The 15,993-nt window shown below is 42.5% G+C and overlaps 1 protein-coding gene across 2 annotated transcripts in view; it reads left to right on the top strand.

Annotated features, from left to right (window-relative positions):
- LOC132211947 (histone-arginine methyltransferase CARM1-like) overlaps positions 1 to 15,993 on the top strand; it is a 233,885-nt gene that overhangs the window by 118,696 nt on the left and 99,196 nt on the right. For both annotated transcript variants that reach the window (XM_059656785.1, XM_059656786.1), the window contains exons 3-4: positions 4,209 to 4,315; positions 5,171 to 5,275. In XM_059656785.1, coding sequence (XP_059512768.1) covers positions 4,209 to 4,315; positions 5,171 to 5,275 — 212 coding nt within the window. The remainder of the gene's footprint in view (positions 1 to 4,208; positions 4,316 to 5,170; positions 5,276 to 15,993) is intronic.

Consider the following 15,993-nt stretch of genomic DNA (forward strand, 5'->3'; position numbering starts at 1 on the left):
TGTATGGGCCGCATCTCATTTGGATTCCTCAGCGAGTACTGCCATAGCCTGAGTGCTTGTGTGCCCCCACATTCATACATTGAAACCTCATCCCAGTGTGATGGCATTTGGAGGTGGGGCCTTGGAGAGGAGATCAGATCATGAGGTTCCTTAGTGTCCCGATAAAAGAGACTCCAGAGAGCTCCCTGGCCCCTTCCACCATGCGAGGACGCCGCCGGACATTGGCAGTCTATTATTGGAAGAGAGTTCTCACCAGAACCAACGATGCTGAGACCTTGATCTCGGACTTCCGGCCCCCAAACTGTGAGAAATAAATTTCTGTCATTTATGTCGCCCCATCTGCGGTACTACGTGTAGCAGCCCGAATGGACTCCAATAGCACCTTTAGTGGCTATGTGTCATTCCTTCTGGAGGCTGAGGGGAGCGGAGAGATCAGCAATTAAATGTCTCTTCCTTCTTAAGGTGTGTGGGGCTTTTAAAAAAATCTTTATGTATCACGTGGAAACACATTCATTTCCTTTATGTACAGACACTTATTTAACCATTAAATGTAGGGTAACATGTGAGGAAAACATTATTCTGGCAGCCACTGTGACAGAATTCAGCACTGACAGGAGTAAATGATGCTGACTCCTGGATTGGCCTGAATGCTCGGATTTCCTAAATCCCATAAATGCATCTCAAACCTGAGACCCTGATATTGGGTTTGTCAAATATGGTCCCTGTGCTGGGATTATAGAGTTGTGATTATAGTGTCTTTGATGTAATGATATTGGGGGTGTGGGGGGTAAATAGCAAACACAGCAGAGCTGATACATCCAAATTAGTATTTATTCTGGAAGGCTGTTTATATATTGGATGGATGCTGGCATAATACACAACTTCATTGGGACTTCTCTTTTACATTTTCCTTTGGAGACAATTGGCGAGCCACACAAGAAGACTAGCTGTGTTACTTTATAGTCAAAATCTTGCTTTTTAACAACAACAACAACAACAAAAAGATGCTTTTCAACTTGCTTCATAGACACAGATAACAATATGGTGGTTACCAGAGGGAAAGGAATTAAGGGGGAGTAGTAGGTCAAGGTGGGTAAATGATGATGGAAGGAGACTTGACTTGGGGTGGTGAACACAAATACAATATACAGATGATGTATTATAGAATTGCACACTTGAAAGATAATTTTATTAACTAATATCACCCCAATAAACTCAATTAATAAAAAGACTATTTGTGGAACAAATGAATTTACTATAAGCTTTGAAAACCCAAACAACTGAGATGCCCAGGACTCAGAACTCACAGATGGTTGACATAAACCCCTGCTGGCATTCTCTGAGAGCTCACAGGGAATTGGAGAAGGCCAGAAGACTAGAACTTGGTAAACATTATCCAGGATCTTTTTTCCCCCAGTATGTCTGAGAATTTTATTTTATTTTATTTTATTTTATTTTATTTTATTTTATTTTATGTTTTGCTGAGAACATTTAAGTTCTCTCTTAGCAAACTTCCATCATAATGTAGTGTTATCAACTGTAGTCGCCATGTTATGTATTAAAACCTTCTACCTTATTCATCTTATAGCTGAACATTTGTACCCCTTTTCCAATGTCTCCCTAATTCCCTCATGCCCCAGCTCTTGGCAACCACTTTTCTACTCTATTTATATGTTTGGCATTTAAAAAAATCCACATATAAGTGATAGTATACTGTATTTGTCTTTCTTTTTCTGGTTTATTTCATTTAGCATAATACCCTCAATGTCCATCCATGCTGTCTCAATAGTAGGTTTTTCTTTTTGTGGCTGAATAATATTCCATTGGGGGGCGGTGGGAAATGTGTGTGTGTGTGGTGTGTGTGTGTGTGTGTGTGTGTGTGACATCGTCTTTATCCATTCATCCATTTGACAGATTGACAGGAATGTGGGTTGTATCATGTCTTGGCTATTGTAAATAATACTGCAATCAACGTGGGAGTGCAGATATCTCTTTGAGATAGTGATTTCATTTCCTTTGGATATATACCCAGAAGTGGGATTAGGTAATTCTTTTTTTTTAATTTTTTGAGGAGCTACCATACTGATTTCCATAGTGGCTGTTCCAATTTAAATTCCCAATATTCAGAAGGCTATTGCACAAGGTTTCCTTTTCTCCACATTCTGTCCAACACTTGTTATTTCTTGTGTTTTTTGGTTTTTTTTATGATAGCCATTCTAATAAATGTGAGGTGATATCTCTAGTTTTGATTTGCATGCATTTCCCTAATCCGTCCACATGGGAACACTAGCTGAGGGAGGTTTGTAAATTACAGTGAGCATGTATAAGGTACTGAAACACTGATTGTTCAGGATGCATTGTATCTAATCTGGATATATATATATATATACACCAAGAATCCCTTCCTTTATCCCTTTCAAAGTTTCTTTAGAGTAGATGGCATTCCCTTGAGCAGAATGGGCTGTGCTAGGTATGCTTACATATTTATTCTCCAAAAAGATGTTTTTTAACTGCCCCCACATTGAATATTCCCAGGGCTTCAAGGGGCTGCCTCACCAATTTAAAATAGTTTCACCAAATTCGTTAGACATTTCCCCAAATTTACATTTTAGGCCTATTAATTGGGTGGCTGCTATGTTAGTACCATGTTTTGAAAAGATAAATAAGGCTGGAACCCCTAAATATCTCTTTGTCTCTCTCTCTCTCTCTCTCTCTCTCTCTCTCTCTCTCTCTATCTCTATCTCTATCTCTATCTCCACACCTACAACCCAAAAGAGCATACTAAAAATTTAACAATAATTAGTAGCTTAGGTAATGAGATTTGTATTCTTGTGTTGGTTTTATAATTATTTTAATATCAGTATTTTGATTCTCTCCTTTATAAGGGTGCAAATGCAGAAAATAAAGAAGTGACAGAAATTTTCAAATGGAGATAAAGTTATAGCCAGAGAAGCATGCCCTAAAAGAGTTTGATTCAGAGAGAGAGAGATGGGCATCTTAAAAAATTGATCAATTCAGTAAAATATGAAATATAATGGTAAGCTAGGAGAGTGAGATTAGAGCAAAGGTTCTCATCCCTAGCTACACATGGAAACTAACTCCGAGGCTTTCGATAAAATAGAGACGCCTCGTGTCTACCCCCACAACATTGAATTAGCAGATGTGGGATGAGGGGTCAGCATCCAGATTTTAAAAATTATTCCCAGTTGATTCGGATCTATAGCGAAGTATTGAGGGCAACTGTTTTACAGCAACTACATTCTGCCTGTGGGTGTTCCAGAACACAGCAATAGGAAATGCTGGTTGAACTGAGTCTTGGAGGATGAATAGGAGTTTGATGTCAAAAGGTAATCTGAACAGAAGAGACAGGGGGTTTACAGTCAAGAGCCAGGCCAGGGCCAGGTTGATATGGGGATTTGTAAGCGTGGAGGATGTGCGTGTGAAAGAAGAGAGGACATGGGTACCCACTCAGGGGGCAGAGAGAATGTGAGGGCTGGAGCTCATGAGAGAGAGTGCTGGGCACTCAGGACCCTGTGGGCTATAAGGGGAAGATCTGGTCACAACGCCAGGTGGAGACGGAAGAGGCCACAGGCAGTAAGGTCCACAGGGCAGGATTTGAGAGTCATTTTTAAGGCGGAAGTCACCAAATTTGACTACTATGCATGCTGTGTTAGTAATATCATTTCCGAGATATTTTTGAGCCTTCACTTATGTATTTTCCCCTCAAATAATAGAAAGCATTCTCTTGTATTCACATAGCCCCTGCTATTTTGCCTTTCTCTATATGCTTAGAGACTACTGTAAAAAAAAGGATGCCCTGTCACTATGTAACAGAATGAGATTTACATATACATTCATTTACATACACATACATTTTGTATTCACATATACATTTTTTTCTGTATCCACAGTCACCTTCCCCAGAGCGCATACTGACTAAGCCTGGAAGCTGGGAGAGCCCAGTCTGTGTGCCGTCGTGCTCTCTCACTTGACATTTGTGAATGCAGAGATGTCTGACAAGTGTAAATAAGGGTGTCACACCTCGGAGTGGTACCCATTTCCACCTCGCCATTCCTCAGGCGTGTGCTCGGCGATGAACGTGCTATTATAATCTTCCAGTATTTTCTCAGTCGGAATTTTGTAGAGTGCACTGGTGAGTTCTGTGATTTCCAAGGCATAGACATGTATTTGCTTCTTTCTCCTTGCAGAATTCAGCGCATTTTCAAATACCTTGAAAAGGTGCCGGAATGAGAAAAAGAAATACTCAGTGTTTAACCAGCGGACAGAAGAGGCGTCTGCCACACAATACTTCCAGGTCAGGGAAGTTGCCCCAAGTGGAATTGTCTTGTTTCAACATGTCACACATCTGTGAATACATCTGAACAGGGTGGTGGGTGGGGAGGAGACTATTGATACTGTACTGCAGTAGTTCTGAGAGCATGGTCCCCTGAGCAGCAAGAGTAGCATCACCTGGATTGGAATCCCCACTCTGTCACTTATCAAGTTGTCAGGACTTGGGCAATTTTCTGATCCTCAGTTTCCTTAGCCAAGGAACATAATTCATCAGATTATTGTGATGATTGAATTTGATAGTAGGATGTATGTGAAGCACTTAGAATAGTTCCTGGGAATAGAAAACTACCAAAAGATGGCAGGTATAATGAAGATATGTATTGCTTATGGATACAAATCCATAAGCAATAAATATCTTTTGCCAACTGGCTTGCTTCATCAGGGTTACCACCATCACTGCCTTCGGCTGCACCACCACCCTCAGCCAGGAGTTCTACCCAAGTTCTGTTTTTCTCTCTGGGCTGATGGGACTCATGGGGCCATCCCCTGTGACCTTGGCCCTTTCTCTTATTTCTCTTATGCTCGGTCTGTGCTATCTCAGAGCCTCTGCTTTGGGAAGGACCCCTGGGCATTTACCTGGTCAAGATCTAGACCTGAAACTATTGTATGGAGTAGCAGTCAGAAGTCTGGGGTCAACTGAGAGTTCTGCTCTCACAAATAGGGCCAGTGTCAACCAGTCACTGTGCCTGTCAAAGCCGCAGCCTCCCTGTGTGTTAGGCTAGGCCTGCCTTGGCCAGGTGGCTGTAAGAACCAGATGCTCATGCGGGTGCTGCCTTGCGGGTTGTTTACGCTCCCTCTGGCTCTCTTTTCCTTGCAGTTTTATGGCTGCATTTCCCAGCAGCAGAACATGATGCAAGATTTTGTGAGGACAGCCACTTACCACAGAGCCATCCTCCAGAACCACGTTGACTTCAGAGACAAGGTAATGCTGGCTGCAAGCCATTCATCTCTTATCAGTGGTTATAACCATGTTCAGAAGTCTTGCCAAAAGCTAGAATCAAAACTAAGCTTTGATAGAATTATCATATGACCCTAAAATTCCACTCCTAACTATATACCCCCAAAATTGAAAGCAGATATTTAATCAACTGTATGTACATGAATCTTAAGCAGCACTGCTCATAATAGTCCAAAAGTGAAAACAGTCCAAATGCTTATCAACTTATGAGTAGATAAAAAAAAATGTGGTATAACCATACAATAGAGTATTTTGAATATTACTTATATTTCCATTATGCATAAAAAGGAATGCTGATACATGCATCAACATGGATGAGCCATGAAAACATGCTAAATGAAAGAAACCAATGACAAAAGCTCATATGATTCCTTTTATAGGAAATATCCAGAATTAGCAAATCATATAGAGAAAGCAGACTGGTGGTTCCCAGAAGCTTGGGGATGAAGGAAATGGGGGTGGCTGCTAAGTGGGTATAGGGTTGCCTTATTAGGTGACGAAAATGTCTACAAACTTGATAGAGGTGATGGTTACACAACATAGTGAATGTACCAAATACCACTGGACTGAACCCTTTAAAATGATTCATGGTTAATGTTATGTTATGAGAATTTTACCTCAGTAAAGAAGTTAAGCTTTGAGTGTGGAAACTCAGGAGGCTGTATGCGCTGTTTTGGTGCACAGAATAGGTCAGGAGCCTAATAGCTACCTAAGGACTAGCTCTTACTGTGTCGATTTACTTCCCCCTTTTTTTTTTTATGGACTCTACAAGTGCCTGCATTTATTTCCTTCACAAAATGGATCTGAATGATGAATGGTTGTGAACACATCATTGTTCCCCTACCTGTGTTTGAACACAAACAAAGTGTTCAAAATACGGTGCAGTTCATCTCAAAGATGAGTACGGCTCAGTGGAATCAGCAGTCATAAGACCTAGTTTCATATTTTCCCCATGTGTGATCTTAGGCAAAACATTAATTTCTCTGAGCTGCACAATCTCTTCCATGACCATAGTAATTATAGATCTGCAGTATTAATTCCCCAAGAAGGAGGTGGTGGAACATTGAAATAATGACCCAAATGACTCATGCTACCCTGTCTTCACATCCACTCGCAAAGGCACGTAGCTGCTTCTCTCATCACGAAATGGTCTAATTTTTTACCCCCTATCTCTGTGCTGTCCTTGTGATGTACTTTGATCAGTAGAATAACAGAGATGACATTGAGCGAGTTTCAGATCCTAGGGCTTAAAGAGCCTTGTGACCTCTGGTCTCGCCTTCTTAGAACCCTGAGAACACCATACTGGGAGGAAGCCCAGTTTAGCCAAACGGAGGTGGAGAGGTCACATGGAGGAGAACTGAGGCAATCCAGGCAACAGCCAGCACCAATTGCCAGACCTATGAGTGAGGCCATTTGGGACCTCCAGGTCTAGCCATACCTCCAGCTAAATGCAGAAACATGAGTAAGTCCAAGCAAAACCAGCAGAGAAACTGTCCTGCCCTCCCCTAAAGTTGGGAGAAGTAATAAATTGCTTCCAGTTTAAGCCACTACATTGTGATGTGGTTTGTTCTGCAGCAATAGCTAATTAAAGCAGAGAGATCAAGAGTGAAAAGGTTGTGATAAATAAACCTCCAGTTAGAAGTTGATTTGCCTCTGGCTTTCTTTCCTCTGCAGCTCCATTCTGATATCAAGCCCATCCGACAATTTTTGTTGTTCTTCTCATATTTTTCAATTCCAAGTTTCTATTTGGCTCTTCTTTATGCCATTTGGTTTTTGACTGAGACTTTCTGTTTTTCCATTGATTTTAGCAGTGTTCATGATTACTAGTCGGAACTTTTTAAATAAAAGCTGCTTGAAAGTTTTTGTCAGATAATTCTAATGTCTATGTCACTGCTGTGTTCGCATCAGTTAATTATCTTTTCCCAAGGAATTGAGATTTTCCTGATTCTTAACATGCCAAGAGATTTTGGATTATATTATGTACATTTTCCATATCATGTTCTCAGACTCTAGGACTTGTTTAAAGCCTGTGGATAATGTATTTTTGTTTTTGTATTCATTCAACCTGGTTAGGTTCAGGCTGTGAGTTCCATGCCACTAGTTGCTCTTCTGAGGGCTCTGGTTCCTATGTCAGTTCAGTTTTCAAATCCCTAGCAGTATTGTTTGGATCTGTCCCATGTGCATGTCACCCAGTGGTCAATATGGCACCCTAGTGGAGTTCTCAGGTTTAGTTTGCTAATAAAGATAAAATCCATGCATGCACAGGTTGAGGATAAAGCAAGGAATTTATATATAAAACAACAACAGCAACAAAACCCAACCGGTGGTTCAGTTAATTGGAGTGTTGTCCCTTGCACCAAAAGGTTGTGGGTTCAATTCCTGATCAGAGCACATACCTAGGTTGTGGGTTCCATCTCCGGTCCGTTGTGTATGGGAAACAGCTGATGGATGTTTCTCTCTCTCCCATCCTCTCTCTCTAAAATCAATGAACATATCCTCGGGTGAGGATATTTAAAAAAAGAAAAACAACCAACAAACGCCTTTATGGGGTTGCTTTGCCAAGTTCCTTCCTCTTCATGATCTCCCGGCTTCTTTTTGGTCTCCTGGGAACACTTTTCAGTCTCTGGGCCAATAAGCTCCCTCTGCTGTACACATCTATGACTTTGCCTACACACATATTGGCCAAACAGAGAAAGAAAACCAATGGAGGTTGGCTCCAGCCTTTGGGAATGGAGGCACCATTGCATACAGAGAAAGGTTCACCTCTCTCATGGTTTTGGCTCCTGAAGGCTTATGTGACAGACGACGGCAAGATTGTTGAGGGCTAGAGCATAGAAGAAGGGAGGGAAGGGAAAAAAGGAGGGAGGAGGAATAGAAAAGAGGAAGGAAAAACAGAGGGTCTCCACTCTGTCTCTGAGCATTAGGACTCCCCTTTCGAGTGTTGGAGCCAGAACTAGAATGCATCTCCGGGAGCTCTCTTGTCTGCACACCGGTGCCCATTTTTGGTGTGTTGAGTTCAGGCTATGAGTTGAGGGTCAGGGGATATGGTTTGGTGGTATTTCAAATTCTGGTCTTCTTTCCCAATCTACTGCTCCTGTTTTCTTTGCAGGCTTCAAGTAATGCTCCATGCGTTCTGTCCAGGTTTTACAGCTGTAGTCAGTGGGAGAGACTTGGGGAAGTGGCTTTCTCCAGCGTACTCATGATGGGACATTTTCTCAATGCCAAATCTAGGTACTTAGGTAGGGTGAGGGTGACGGTAAGAGACAGAGGTAAGACCAGAAATGGCCATGCTTGGCTAAGGCATCCCATATGTCTTGGCGTATGTCTCAAGGTGCCAGGACCCTTGCTTTGCCAGTGGCACATGCCTAGTTAACAGTTATGAAGCTAGCCTTCCTAATGAGGAGGCCTGATCATGGTAGGTGGGTAGGCTGAGGGAAGAGGAGAAAAGCTTGTTTCTTCTGACACCTTATCTGGTATTCAGGATTATGGGTAAACAGTCATTTTGACCTAAGGTAGGTTTCTTGCCAAATTAAAAATAAAAATGAAACTCTCAACTATTGATCCATGGCTTGAAGATGTTTTTGAGGGAGTAATACTTTTATTTAGAGAAATTATCTCCCTTTGAATTTGTTCAATTCGAATCTATAATCTGTCTTCTATTATCCATAATGTATTTTCTATATTATCTAAAATCTGATTTTAATTTTGGTTACAACTTCTAAAGAGCACTCCCCAAACTACTAATCATACTAATACCTTGCATTAGATGACTCTTAGAATTTCATATGGATTATGTCACTTGACCACTCTATTTGTATATCTTTTCATCTATAAAAATGAAGATAGTGGAACAGTTCTTCTCTAAGGTCACTTCCAGCTGAAACTTCATTTGATTCTACAAAATACCCTTTTCCCTGCCAGCCTGAAATGGGGTTATCTGCCAGTGAAATAAAATAAGCATCCATCTGTTGGGGCTTATAAAGGTGATAATTAATCGCATGGTTGATAATTAATTATATCCCTTTCCCCCTCTGAGTTCTGAACTGTTTTAACGGTAGACACAGATGTCAGGTAGAAATCATAATACCAGTGTTTTTGTTAGAAATGCTGTTTGGAGTACAGGACTTGGATGTATGTCCAAACGGAGATACCTACTTTGTTTTTCCTCCAAACGTTTCTACCCACTAAGCAACTGGTCTCCCCAGACAAGTCCAGAGCCTGGAAGGAAAGAAGGAAGAGGAGGTGACCATTTTTACTTCTAGTACTGCCCACTCCTGGGGGTTAATTTCCCCTCCCCTATGAAAACTGGAAGAGCAAATTGTCCTGGTTTTAGTGTCCCAGGAGCCCTCTCAGTCCCGGACTCACTAGGATGACTGGTCACCCTAACTCCAAATCTACCACAAATCCAGATCCTTTAAAATCCTTTTTGTCTGCTTTATCATACTGAAGACCATTTTTAATAACCTGTGTGTCCATGGAGAGTGCTACCTTTTCATTAAGCCCTTGTATTCTTTCCCACTGAAACTGACTACCTACAAGGACATAATTAATACCAATGGCTATTATTTATTGAGGAACTCAGTATATGCAAGCACCATGTTCAGACCTTTCCATACATTGTTTCTGTCTCAGTCAACTCAGGCTGATATAACAAAAATACCATGGACTGGGTGGCTTAAACAACAAACATTTATTTCTCATAGTCCAAGATCAATGTTTCAAAAGAGCTGGTGCCTGGTGAGGGTTTATTTCCTGGCTTGTAGACAGCAGCCTTCTCACTGTATGTTCACATGGCTGAAGGGAGAGAGGAAGTAAGCTGTCTCCTGTCTCTTTTTATAAAGTGCACTAATCCCATCATGAGGGCTCCACCCTTGTGACTCAGTCATGTCCCAAAGGCCACATTTTCGAATACCATCACCTTGGGGGTTAGAATTTTGGAGGGCCCAAACATTCAGTCTACAGCAGTTTCCTTTGATCTTCATTACAATCTTATTATTCATATTTTCACCACTTTAGAGATGAGAGAACTGAGGTCTGGAAATGTTGACAATGCACCCGATTTAATACAGCTAGTAAATGAAAAGGCCAGGATTTGAACCCCGTTAGTCTAACTTTCTAGCCACACACATAACCGCTGACAGGTACAGCCTGTGGGAAAGTTAGCGGACATTTCCAAGGGAGACTTTTGTTTCTCTGAGTTTAAGGGTGGGGTGAAAACACTGGTTTCTTAAGCATCCTCGTGTGTGCATGAGGCAGCATCGCACAGCGGTTATGTTCGTCAGGCTGGAGCCGGAATGCTGAGTTGAAGCTCCAGCCTGGCCACTTACCATGCACCTGCCATAGACCTTTATCCTGTTTGCTGGCGATCTTGCGCAGGTTATCTCCCATCTCTGGGCTTCCCTGTCCTTATCATAAGCGCTAATAGGTATTTCGTAGGGTCCTTGCAAGGTCAAGATAACACTGCAGATGAAGTGCTCAGTACATGGCTTACGTATGAACTCAGTACATGGTAGCGAGTATTATTATTATTATTGATGGTTTGGGCATGGTGTCGTAGTTTCCACCTCTGCTGTAACTTTAAATCTTTCAAATTCTGATTTTTCATTTTGCCTCCGCCATGCAGTTTTAATGAAAATCCTTTCTTGGCCAGAGCACTGCTGGCTGAGAACTCCGTTTGGAACCCATTCAGGAAACTGACCCCGCTGGAACCCACCCCATTCTTCTCCTCCCAGTTTCTGTTAATTGCCATCTGGCTATTTTTAGTTTCTTCAAGTGTGTGCTGGGTGCAAGCAGGGGAAGTCCGTCCTGCTGAGGGTGTGGGGCTGTGCGAGCAGTGGGGTTTTAATTTGGAAATGTTTTGACACTTCATTTGTCAGGGCACCAGTTGCTGGAAACTTGTGAAAATAAGCAGGAGCCGAGAGCTTTTGTATTTTTTAATCAGCGTTTTCAGAGGAGAGCATCCCCAGTCGCAACAGCTGCTTCGTGCATTCAGATGTGAGGTTGGCGCAGGCAGGAGGGGCTCAGGGATTTGAAGGCTTCAAAGAAAGCATAAACAACAACAAACATGCTAAGCAACCTGTTCGGAGAGTCGGCTGGCATTCAGATGTGCAGAGGCTTAAGGCTCTTCTGCCCTGAGCTTTCCTTGGGCTTATCAGCAGTCTGGTCCGAGGCTCTTGAGTTCATCTCTAGTCCTGCTGTGCAGTTCTCCTCCCACTTGAAAGCACCACACACCTTTGGTTAACCTGGTGCATGAATGGGGCCTGACCTTAACCATCAGTGGGAATAAGGGCTGCAGCGCAGACCTGCCCGTAGTCCGTCTGCATGTCATGAAATAGCTCTTGCTCCCTTACATTTTTGTAAACCTCTTTAATGAGGCATGGATCACATTCAAAAAGCGGTACATATTTAATGTATACAACTTGATGAGTTTGGAGATAAGCATACATTCGAGGAATCATTACCACAATCCATGCTATTAACATATCCATCACTTCCAAAAGTTTCCTTCTGCCGTTATAAGGACTTAACATAAGATCTACCCTCTTAGAAGGTTAATTTTGTGTTCCCTGGGCTGGCTGAGGGATCTCAATGTAATTAAAACGAGAAGAGCACTTGGAAGATGGGGTGATCTCATATGGCCTCTTTGTAGATGTCCTGTGACATAGGGGATACTTTAAAACCCAGTACAGAAGCCAAGGTTCATGTGAGGTTCTATATCATAAGAACTCCCCCTCCCCCCTCCTCACTCCCTACCCCAACCTGGGATTAATTCCCTGTAATAGAGATTGAAGAGAGAGAGAGAGAGAGAGAGAGAGAGAGAGAGAGAGAGAGAGAGAGAGAGAGAGAGAGAGATAGAAAATAGACTTCAGTCTTAGCTGCTCTCTTTGGCTTCTCAGCCCTTAGAAGGACTCTGCATGGATTTCCCAATTGTGAATGGGAAGGAGATGGCGTGTCTGTGCTAGGGTTCTCCTGAACTTAAATATAATCTACTCCTGCAAGGGGACTAGAAGAAGACGCCAGAGTCAGCCGAGGAAAGTGCTTTCATCCGGTGTGAAAGCCAAGTGCAGCTCTCAAGGACAGCCAAGAAGACGGAATAAACAGTGGTCACAGGCTACTTTTAGGGCATTTGGGAAAGAGGGAGCTGGGGCTGTAATGCAACAGATGATGACTTGTGACCTTAATCTTTCTGAGATTATTTTTAAATTGGGATTAGAATACAACACACGGAGGCTGGAGGAACTCAGTGAGCTACCATGTGCACAGTCTCAGCGCGGCATCAGATGCTGTGGGCATAGCTAGGGAATCCGAGTCAGAAATCATTGGCACTGCAAGGCTATGGCTGACTTAGGCTTGTTAAGATAAACTAGGTTATGCTGCTGCAACAGTCAACTCTCAGACCTCAGTGATTTAACCAACATACTCATGTCCATCTCCGTTATGCGTTAGGGAAGGTTGTGCTCTCTCATTCTCGCTCCCAGACCCAGGCTGAAGGAACAGCCTCCTTGTGACACATACTAGTTCCTGTCACAGAGAGAAGGAGAGAGGCAAATCACACCCCTGGTTCTCAAATCTTCCCCCTGAAAATGACCCATGTCACTAATGACCACATGACACGGGCTGAAGCAAGACATGTGACCACTGCTAATTTCAAAAGGGCAAAGGAGTGCAATTCTACTAGGAGCCCATAAGGAGAACGAGAAGTATTTGGTTAATGGCACTAATAGCTATCATAACAGATGGCACTTTTGCAAAATCATTAAAGAAGGGACAGATTGCTAAGGTGATATTCTCAGCGCATCATCTGTGCATGGGAGGAAACTAGGAAAACAAGAGGGGGTTTGAAGGATTAATATTGCACTGATATGGTTATTGGTTGACTTACTAGTAACTTCTGCCTGGTGGATTGCCTACCCACTGAATGCAAGGTGTTTTAGAACGTTCCTGGGGTTGAATTTCTAAACCTTTCCCATTGCCTCTAAGACAACATCATGAAGGGCCAATTGGGAGCAACTACCGACTTTGCAAAGGCTTACATAGAAGGCTCTATGCCACAGTAACTTCTAAAGTAATGCTTTTGCTTTAATATCTGCTTTCCAGGATAAGAAGGTAAGTAGAAAAAAGAGGATAAAGTCAGTAAGAACAGTTAAATTGGACAAAACAATCAAAGAATAAGCAGTTCAAAGTACTATACTAAAACCTAGTCTTTTCTGGCAACGAACCAGGAAGTGGGCTCCAGTGAACTCAGAGCTTGTACCTAAACCCTCTTTTCATGATTTTCCTAAGTCTGTGCTATTGACACCATCACTCAACTTCAGAGTGGTGGCTTAGGTTTAGAATTTATAAGTTCCAGAAACCCAGAAAAGACAGAATCACAGAAAGCTGTCAATAAACATGGATTTCATATAACTAGCACCATTTCTAGGTTCCCTAAACCATAGATCAGGAGGCCCAGGCTTATATGCTAGGACTTAATTAGGGAGGGCAACCTTGGGAAAGCAGGAGTTAGGGAAAGGGGACTCGGGCAGGGAAGGAGGGGAAGTAAGTGTAAGCAAGTCTGTCCCTGAGCTGGCCACATTTATGAGGAACTGATTGTCCCAGGTCACAGGAAATCTACGAAGAGGCCATGTGAGACCACTCCATCTTCCAATAGTTCATCCACGGGAAGAAAAAAAAGAATGATTTACCCATTGGCTGCCATCTCCCATTTGTCAAAAGTTAATGTCCCCACCCCGCTGGCGTGGCTCAGTGGTTGAGTGTCAACCTATGAACCAGGTGGTCACAGTTTGATTCCCCATCAGAGCACATGCCAGGGTTGTGGGCTCAATCCCCAGCGTGGGGCATGGAGGAGGCAGTTGATCAGTGATTCTCTCTCATCATCGATGTTTCTCTCTCTCCCTTTCTCTTTTCCTCTCTGAAATCAATAAAAAATATGTATATTTTTTAAAGTGAATGCTCCCAGAGGGTACTCCCTTGCCCCACAAGGGTGCATGTGCACAAGTGCCAAGTGGGTGCTGTGGTGCCTGTCTCCTGCCTCACAGCACCATGAAACCCTGTGGTGGGAGGCGAGGGATGGAAGGCGTGTGGCATGAGCAAGGTGAGCACTGCTTGGCTGTGCCACGAGGACTAGAAGTCCCTGCAGCAGATCCTTGGGCAGTAGTGGCTATAGCGGCAGTGGTGGCAGCAGCGAAGCGAAGCTCCACTTTTAAAGATCAGCACAAGCCAATCCTAGAGCCACTCAGGCTGAGAGCAAGGCACGTGTTCCGTTCTGGCACAGTACAAAACTGAATATGCAACAGTAGTTTCCCCTTATCCGTGGTTTCGCTTTCTGTGGTTGTTACCCACCGTCACCATGGTTCAAAAACATTACATGGAAATTTCCAGAAATAGACAATTCATGCATTTTAAATTGCGCTCTGTTCTTTTTTTTTTTTTTTTCTTAAAGCATTACAAAGAGTATTACATATGTCTCCTTTTTTTTTTTCTCCCCTTGAGATTACCCCGGGCTACCCTACCCCCCAGTGTCTTGTGTCCATTGGTTATGCTTATATTCATGCATACAAGTCCTTTGGTTGATCTCCTACTCCCCCCCCCTCCCCCGCCAACCCTCCCCAGCCTTCCCGCTGTAGTTTGACAGTCTGTTCGATGCTGTTCTGCCTCTGTATCTATTTTTTCTCATCAGTTTATAATGGTCGTTATTATCCATAAATGAGTGAGATCATGTGGTATTTTTCTTTCATTGACTGGCTTATTTCACTTAGCATAATGCTCTCCAGTTCCATCCATGCTGTTGCAAATGGTAAGAATTCCTTCTTTTTTATAGCAGCATAGTATTCCGTGCTCTGTTCTTAATAGCATGATAAAATCTCACACCATCCTGCTGTGTCCCTGTGTCAAAGGGATTTGGATCATCCCTTTGTCCAGCATATCTAGCTGGTATATGTTCCCACCTGTCAGTCACTTGTAGTGTCATGGTTATCAGACTGACTGTGATGGTATCACAGTGTTTGTGTGCAAGTGATCCTTATGTTACTCAATAATGGCCCCAAATTAATTCCCGTATTTTATCACAGTATGTGTTATAATTGTTCTGTATATTATTTCTTATTCTTAATCTGTTACTTGGCCTAATATATAAATTTAATTTTATCATAAGTATGTATGTATAGAAAAAACATATAAGGTTGAGTATTTTTCAAGGTATCCACTGGGCCTCTTAGAATGTATCCCCTGAAGGTGAAAGTGGACTTTTATATTATGTACATCACCCAAACCAGGAACCTGGAGGGGATCAATCTAGTAGACTTTTCTTTTTCCTTTTCGTTCTCAAAATTCTTTAGTGTCTACTAACTCAGCAATTTTGCAACTCTTCCATTCCCCTTTGTACCATGCTAATTTTAGTTCTCAATTTTTTTTTAAATCTTTCCTGGAATATTGCAAACGTTTTCCAATTAGTTGCTCTACTTGTACCAGTTATCTTTGGCTTAAGTAAGAGAAAATTCCCACTCAGATTGGCTGACACAGTCAGAGGTAGTACGACCAGGAGGTGTTTAGTCCAATAACTCTGAGTACCACATCCAAATTCCACCACACACAGGAGAGAAGAGGCATCTGCTCTGCTACCTGTATCAGAGGGAGGAAGTTTGCCAGGAGCCACCCACAGGCTTCCCCTCGGTCTCATTAAC

Source organism: Myotis daubentonii, chromosome 11 (genome assembly GCF_963259705.1).
Source record: "Myotis daubentonii chromosome 11, mMyoDau2.1, whole genome shotgun sequence".
Lineage (NCBI taxonomy): Eukaryota > Metazoa > Chordata > Mammalia > Chiroptera > Vespertilionidae > Myotis > Myotis daubentonii.